The 8,969-nt window shown below is 35.2% G+C and overlaps 1 protein-coding gene across 1 annotated transcript; it reads right to left on the reverse strand.

Moving 5' to 3' along the window:
- Positions 1-6,815: 6,815 nt before the first annotated feature.
- Positions 6,816-8,863, reverse strand: LOC121120578 (protein IWS1 homolog). Its single transcript, XM_040715451.2, has one exon. It carries the CDS (start codon positions 8,576-8,578, stop codon positions 7,004-7,006), a length of 1,575 nt encoding a protein of 524 aa, XP_040571385.1. The 5' UTR covers positions 8,579-8,863; the 3' UTR covers positions 6,816-7,003.
- Positions 8,864-8,969: the final 106 nt, after the last annotated feature.

Here is an 8,969-nt window from a genome sequence, read left to right on the forward strand (position 1 = left end):
TTCCTCGTTTCTCTATCCATTCCCTATTGAAAAAAATACAATACAAAAAAAAAAAAAAAAACCTTTCTATCATGGTCAAAATATAGTATACATACACTTTACTTATAACCCATCAAAGCAAATGCCACCTTTTTTAAATTATGATTAATTCCAAATTTCAAAAATGGTTCTATTCTTATAGGCGTGTGAAGGAGAAATATATATCCAAAATGCAAAGAGACTGCTTAAATTATCCAGCAATTTTAGTTTTATTTGTGGTATATTGACATTCTATGACCAGTAATGACGTTTTGCACAATTTATCAAAAGAGTAACAAATATTATTTTGGTTCTAAAGTTTGAGATCAGATAAAAAATGGGGGTTTCATGTAGTTTGCGTGGGTTAATGATATTTCATGTCATCTGTCTTTTGCCTTGCCTATCTCATGGAGAGAGCCAGAGAACCATATCACGGACTGTTATTTGTACTGGACAAAAGTAGTAGGTATTAAAAAAAAGAAAAAAATACAAAAACACAGTAGTATAACTAAATTTGAAATTGGTTTTTAGACCAACTCCTCACAATCAGGAATATCCAGTGCCTGTTGCTTTGAATCCAATTGAAATAGTTTTTATCCCAGCGTGGACATAGAAAACGTCTAGACCTCGTGTGGAAGCTGTGATAGAGGCTGGAGTCGGACATATTGAATAATTCTTACCAAAATTGATTGTTAAAAGTTTTTACTATAGCAATTTTCCTTATACTTTTCTAATAAAAAATTATTAAATTTTGGTTTTGCTTCTTGGTCGTGGAAAATTTCCCTGTCGTACTCTGTAGACAGAAAAGTTCGGAAAAAGTGCTCCACAAGTAAGAATGAGTTATGAAACTTTTTGAAGAATGTTTTGAATATTATCACACCTGCCTATCTTGAAAAACTTGATTAAGAAATTATGTCAAATTACATATTTTTATATTTTATACAAGAAAATATATTAAAAACATTTTCATTTAATTTATGATAACTGAATAATTAATCATATTTCGTACTCTTCACCAATATTGGAGTTTTTTATAAAATCATTAGCATTCTTATAAAGAATTGGTTCTATATTCATTAATTGGAATGTATGTACTCTGTATTGAACGTAAATCTGTTCTCCAGGAACTACAAGTTTTCCTTTTCAACAAATAAATTTAGGCCATTTAAGATCAATCTCTTATATAGAAGCTTAAATAAAATGTTGCGTTAATTTAAAAAATTTTCCTGTGTAAACTAAATGGATTATAACAATGCCTCTTCATCTTAAGATAGAAATCTAGTATCATAAATAGGTGATGATCACATGTTGTTGGATTTAAGTTCGCTATTGAAAGCCCAGATTTCCAAAAGATAATTTCACTATTTTATAGTGATGAAATGAAAGACGTATGTTCACTTAAGCAATAATACATTGAATGTCAATTTAAATTATTATTAATACCCTAATTACATGGCTCATCTATTATGAAATATAAAAAATAATTTATGCTTGATCCTTGAAAAGATATAGACGGATAAATGAAATTAATGTCTCTGGTCAAGTGTATTATAAATGTTATTGATTTCAAAAAAAAAATTGAATTGCACCCAATTGTATTTTCACGTTCATTTATATAGTTCAGTCGACCAAATCGTGTACAAATGTATACTTGAATGATATTTGCGTCTTGTGCGAGAACCATAAGAATTACGAGATCAACGTTTAGATGTTTTTAACTGAAAATAAAAGTAGCTTTTAGAATATTATCGTGAAGTTTATGTGAAATGGTTTGTTCATGAGGAACTCCGGTCCAAAGTCAGTCTACTTTTTTGTGTTAGTTATGTCTTTGCCTGAGAATTACTCCTTTATGAAGTTTATAATAGTAATATTCCTTTAATATGTTAGAAAACAAGAATTTATCTGAATATTGCCCCTGTTTTTGTCTAATTCGGCCAATGGATATGGCCACCAGCTCCAATTAAGTTCAAATAGTGAGAAAAATTAAGTTTTGAGTTCTTGAGCCATATTTTTATTATTTTACAAAAACATGTTTGGTCATCCTTAATTTCAACTTTTAGTACAGGTAAAGACCGTGATTTTGTTATTTATAATTTTATTGTTACGTAGCTTCAGTCTAGATATATGGAGGCAATGATGGAAAGAGTTGCAGCCCTTCTAGGAGCCAATTTGTCAATCTGAAAGATCATGAACAAGGAGAAGTGCTCTAGAACATTTATTTGTAAAGTTCAGGCTATGATCAAGTCTGGAAATGGCTTTCAGAGGAAAAAAGGTAGTGATGGACACAATAGAAAGCGGACATAACCTATGCTGGCTGAGATCAAGGCCAGAATCCATGAGAACCCCAACCAATTGACCAACCTGAGAAAGGCCACAGGGTTGTCCAAGACGACTATAATTGATGCAGTGAGGGACCTAGGGCTCAAAAGCTACAAGAAAAGGCATCAACAGCTCATTACTAAGGCCATCATGGCAATGAGAGTAACCAAAGGAAAAATAGTTCTGAACTAGATAAAGAAAAATTCTAACGTTGTGGGATCTTCAGTGATGATAAATTTTGGACTGTTACTTGACCCAAAGGTTCACCCTATCAATAGGACAAAGCAGGCGGCCGGGGTCATGATGTTGGATGTTGTGGCATCTGATGGGAAGGCAATGCCTCTGTTCTGGGTCCCAAAGGATATCAAAATCAACACAAAGGAGTATCTGAAGGTCATGAATGAGGTCGTAAAGTCTTGGCTGGACCAAACCTATCCTCAGGGAGGTTATGTTGGGCAACAAGATTTAGCACCAGCTCACCAGAATGCTAAAACTCAAAAGTGGTATGAAATGAATTTAGACGATTTTTGGACTTGGTCAATGTGGCCGCCTTTTTTTCGAGATTGTTCGCCTTTGGACTATTGTATCTAGGACAATGTGGAGAGAAAGGTTTGCCGCACTCATCATGCATGTATTGAAGTTCTAAAGGCCTGTGTTGTAAATGTGTTAGGTAACATGTCGAAGGAGTATGTGGCCAGGAAATGCTCAAGCTTCAGACCTGAGGTAGAGACTATGGTTGCAGTCAATGGGGGTCATTTTGATATTTAATTGTAAAAATTATATACTTAATTGAATAAAAAATTCCCACCTTCTACTCATTACGGTTCTTGCATAAAACGTTCTTATCAGTCACGTATACATTTGTACACGATTTGCTCGACCGCACCGTGGTAATTTAATAATAAAAATTAGAAAGATTGCTGAATATAATTTTAAAACTTTCGACAAAATACAGAAACATTGTAATCATTAGTAATATGATAACACTATCCAACAAAATCACACTTTTTTTATGCACAAGAACAGCATATGTTCAACTTAGTACAGTTTGATCCCTTGATTCTAAATATGGCCTTATTTTTTCTCTCATAGCCTCGTGGCCATCAGAAAAAGACCATACATTTTTTGTTATTTTTGGCTATTTTTAAGGTCCAAAGCTGTTTTAAGCCCTTGGTGTTGAAGATAAGGATAAATTATATTAATATATTTTAAAGTTGAATGTTAGAAAATTCTAAAACCATTTTTTTAAATGTCTGCATCTTACAGGGTCTCCACGATAAATTGTAACTATCTTAAAATTCAACCTGCTTGATAAAAATGGAATTTGGAGTGTATTTGTTTATATGAAAAAGTTAGACATGATATTAAACAACAAATTTATTCAACATGTCCTCCCTCAGCAGCCACCATCTTCTCTGTCCTGCCCCTAAAGGATTTGCATGCCCTAATGACTTCCGCGGAATCAACAGCATTCCACTCCCTCGTAATGGAGCCCAGGAACTTTGTGGTGAAGACCGCAGGGACCTCTTCTCTCTCCTTGACAAGCCACTTGTCCTTCTGGACGCTATAGCTTTTGTTGCCAGTCCAGTTCTTCTCGTCGGAGAAGAAGATGATTCTTCCTCCATGGCTCTTCAAGTAATTGAGGAGACGCTTACCGTTGGTGATCCTGGTGGCCTTCATGGATGCCGTGAGGATGTGTTGTTTGGACATTCGTTATGACCTGTACCTGAGGTCCTCATTTACAGCCTTGGAGACCAGCTGCTTGCTCACTCCACGGTTCTTGGCCAACCTGGACAAGGAAGTCCCCAGTGAAGCCTTGATGGACTTCCAGAGGCCTTCAAGGAAGCGGGGAGTGCGGATTCGGTCACTTCTCATGTTGTGGGCCTTGCAGCAGACCTTCCCTCAACCTCCCAGGCATTGAAGACCCATACACCGTGGTCTTGGGGAAGTTAAGAAGCTTGTAGATAGCAGAGGGCTTGTGTCCCACGCGAGCCAATTCGAGGATGGCGTCTCTCCTTGCTTGTTCCACGATGACTATTGTTTGTTGTCAAAACAATTGTGGTGGAAGTTATAGTGTATTGTTCACGCAACCTTTTATATTAGTATGATTTAATACCGAAAATCCACATTATGGATCTGGATGAAGTTTAAAGTAGTTCCAATTTATCGTGGACACCCTGTACTTATAACTCAATTTATCTTTGTTTAAAGTGGAACATAGGTGCTTTTTAATGAGAGGATTATAGCTTCAAGACGAATAGATTCAAAAAGTTTTAAAATATTGCATTGGATAGCCGAAAGTGTGAACTTAATTTTTTTTTTAAAGACCCTCGTTAAAAACACTCTATATCGTTGTCAATTCTAGACAAGGCCAAGTTATCTTAGTTTAAATTGGAAAATAGGTGCTTTTTATTAATAATAAATCTCATAATAAAAGTGCATAAGTTTTCGTATACCCCAACTACAAGAGAGAGAAAAAGAAAATAAATATTATACCATTTGTTATAACATTAAGAAGCCTCATATCTCAAACTGTATAAATAAATTATTTCAAGCTTCATAGACACAAGATTACTCGTAGGCCGTAGCATCCCCCTAGTAAGTGAGGGATTCCAAAAAACAGACATTCAAGTGAGTCCTCCTACCAAATCCTTTTTATGTTCTCCCTCTTTGTTTATATATCTTTTCTTCTTCTCTGTCTTAATAAATAAACCACAACCGCAAAAATGAAAAACTCTGTATCTCTAAACTTAACAAAAAAATGTGTTCACTCCTCAGTACTCGAGGAGTGAAGCTACGTGGTAATTAAGGGAAGATGTATTTCTTTGGGGGTTCAGGTGTTCGCGAAAGTAATCTGTCTAAGGAAGGGAAAAAATTGTATATCTACGAAGCGAATTGAAACATGAACATTAAAAATTATATCTCAACATAATTCAGACGAAAAAGCTTAAAAATGTTGTTGTACTAACATAGTTCAAAAATCAGTCAGAATGAAAAATTCATTTATTTAATGTCTAATTTTCAACTAAAAAGACGTATTTTGCATTATGTAAACAAAATATGCACTTAAGAATTCCCTCTTTCCAACTTTTTAAACATAATATAAACATAGTATAATTAAGCAAACAAGGCTAATGGTGCTACTAAAAATACAGTTGGGCATTTAAATGTATGTTCTGCATTTAGATATTTAACTATAAATAACATTACAACACTTTAAGCTATTATATTATCCGTCAAAGCTCCCATTAAAACAATGATTATGGTAAAAAAGGAGACAGTCTAATATGGGCTATCACAAATAAGATACATTTTATCAAAATTTATGGTGAGTACACTTTAGATCTATATTAAAATTATGGACCTGAGATAAGTTCAAAATAAATATGATGGCTCGAAATGGAGTCCATGAAAATATTCAAGGACTTGAGAGTAAGAAATGGTACCTTTTTTTAACTTCTCAAATATTATCATAACAGTAAGCTCTAGGGTTTATCATATTGTGCTATATATTTATTGATATTATATACCATGTATTTTAGTGCCATACCTCTAAATCATCTTTCATTATCTATTATATAATACATACCAAATATTATATAGTATCAATTTATAATTAATTAAATAAATAGAAACAAAATAAAGGGTTTATATAGGGGGAAAACAGATTATGTATTTGAGTGAAATGTATAAGTTTTAGCAATGAAATACAAATTACAAAATTATTACAAATAGACGACCCCACTAAGGGAACAAATTACAATAAATTCTTAAACTATAATCGCATATGATTATATTCAATACATAAACACACCATGAGAAAATACAAAGGAAAAATGAGTTACAAATGACTAGTTTATCATAAATTTCTAAATTTTTCGTACATCCAGTATACAGAAAAATTGAATATTTTATACAAATTGAGGATATAAAGTATTTAGTTTATAGATTATATTCATGATCTATTCATTTAGACATAAAGAAAAAGTTTTCTTTAAAAAAAGAAGAAGTTCCCCCCCCCCATTTCACTCGATACCAGAATTAACAAGAATAATAATTAATTTTAAAGAAGAAGTCATGTGAACAAATACTAATACATAATTAATTATGAATTACGTTCTTAATACAGGTATGAAAAACTTTTTACTAGAATATACAGGAAAGGATGTGGATGGAATTTAGTATCACCTCCTTCCACCACCTGATTGTTGAGTAAAAACTTCAATAATTGAGCCATCATCCATGTCCAAAACTTTAGGAGTGTCATTTTCCGTAATTCTTTGTCCATCAAAAACAAAACGAATAGTCTTAACGGCTAATTTGGCGCGGTCACAATAGGCATGCATAAGCTTTCTTAGAGGAGTGTTTTTCTTTATTTTAAAATGAATAACTTGTCCATCTTGCCCAACTACCTTAAGAGTCATTTGCTCTAACTCTTCCAACACCTTTTTCTTGTCATCCATTTTTAATACTATTCCCTAGAAATCAAAAAGATAATAAAAAAAGGAAATGGTGGAGAAACTAGGTTAACAGAACAGAAGTGAATTTTATTTTTATACATATGTATGACAATCTTACTCTTATCACAAATAACGGATCAAAAAGAATAAAAACAATAATTCGTATCATTTATGTCAAAAACAAAATGCATAGATGGATCAGATATTCATAATCCCATTTTTCGACCTTCGATGGAAATTTCGACAGCTCTCTTCTGCTTCGACTTTCTTTTTCGCTCTTGCACAGCCCTCATATGTTTATCAAGACGACTAGTCTGCTTCCTTGATGAGCCACTTATATCGACATTACTTTGCCACTCAGGCCGATTAATATAGTTAGAAGAAGTTGTTTTAGGAACCCTGGCACGATAACACCAACCTTCATCTCCTGGGCGCAGGCCTTCTTGCTCTTGCTCCTGAGTGTTTTGTTTACGACGAGGTGCTGCACCTTCTTCAACATCTCTTGCTATACGCTCCTCTCTACTCACATTTCTATGGTCAGTTGACAAATTGAAAATAGGACGTGCCCAATTACTAATTATTCGACCCGCCAGTTCTTTGTTTTCTCTTATTTCTTTGGGATGCTTATACAAATACATCACTGCCTTACCAATTCCGGATTCCTTGAGTCGAGATTGATCTTCAATAGTGACTGAGTACAAAAGTCTTAGTATAGACTTTCTAATTTTAAGACTTGGAAGAGATTTATCCGGCATGGGAGCGAGCCAGTCAGTTAACACAGAGAGAACATTAGCTTCAATGAAGGCCATCTGTAAATCTGCTTTATTAAGTTGAGTCATAACAAGAGGAAGCATGGCTGTTTTCTTGGTTGCAGGAAGCCTTTGGATATTCAGCTCCCTATCATCTCTTGCAGCCATACGCATATCAGCAATCAGACGAGCAATAGCATCATCATTGTCATTAATTAAGTCGATATCTTTCTTTCGTCTTTTATTTCTCTTTTCTGCTCTCTTTTTTTCCATCATTTGATCAAAGTCTGACATTCCACTCTGATGATGATGATCATCAGAGTTACCTGCCGTTACCCCTTCATCCGAACTATCCCCATCATTCGCTCTTTCAGTATTAGTATCATTTGCAAGCGGAGGACTTTTTGATCGACTTCGAGAATCTCTTTTTTTGGAATCATGAGGAGGAGGGGACCCCTCCTTTGATCTACTCCTTGACCTTGAGGAACTGCGCGAAGCTCTACTTTGAGGAGAACCGCTCCCACTTGAACCAGACCTACTTCTTATTCTTTTTCTGGATTTAGTTACTTCTGTTGGAGACTTACTTCTAGTGCGAGATCGTCCACGAGACGTGGATCGTTCCCTTGATCCAGATTTGGCTCTAGAACGACTCCGAGAGCGTGATCTGCTCACTGAACGGCTCCGTGAGCCCGACTTACTTCTTGATCGACTCCTTGTGAGAGATCGACTTCTTGAGCGGCTCCTTGTACGGGATCTACTTCGTGATCTACTTATTGAGCGGCTTCTAGATCCACTCCTCCTTGACGGAGACACTGACTTACTTGCGGATCCACTGCGGGAAGCATTTGGAGAGCGCGAAACAGACCTGGAGCGTGAGCCAGAATGAGGAGATGCTGGAGGCGAGGAGGACCCTTCAACCCTCAATGGAATCTGAGTGGGAGCATCAGAGTCTACAAACGTCTCATTTCTATCCATAGGGATCTGAGTGGGCGCATCAGGATCCACCGCTCCAGAAACTCCAAAGTCCTCCATCTTCTCAATGCCTCATTCCAATAAGTGATAGTCCACACAAAACAATACAGAATTCACAATACTAAGCTTAGTATTGGATTCCGAACGTGAGCTCCCAAATCAAATGGGGAAAATCTGGGAAAAATATCAGAATATGGGAAAAAGAAAAACTGGTTAATTGGAGCAGACCTTGATGATAGGCGATCGCGGTTCTCTTCAGACCAACAGTCTCTTCCGGTGGAACACAAGTAACCAATTCTTTTTTAACTTATAAAAAAGTCAACTCAAGCAAATTTGACGTCCACAAAGAGAGACAGAATCAAACAGAGACAGAAAAGCCTTGAGAAAAGAAGAAAAGAAGAAGTGGATTCCTCTTTTAAATAGCTATTAGCTTTTTAGCTATTATAATTTA

Source organism: Lepeophtheirus salmonis, chromosome 6 (assembly GCF_016086655.4).
Source record: "Lepeophtheirus salmonis chromosome 6, UVic_Lsal_1.4, whole genome shotgun sequence".
Lineage (NCBI taxonomy): Eukaryota > Metazoa > Arthropoda > Copepoda > Siphonostomatoida > Caligidae > Lepeophtheirus > Lepeophtheirus salmonis.

Coding starts and splice junctions, on each gene's coding strand:
- LOC121120578 (XM_040715451.2), bottom strand. CDS start 8,578: ATGGAGGACTTTGGAGTTTCTGGAGCGGTGGATCCTGATGCGCCCACT.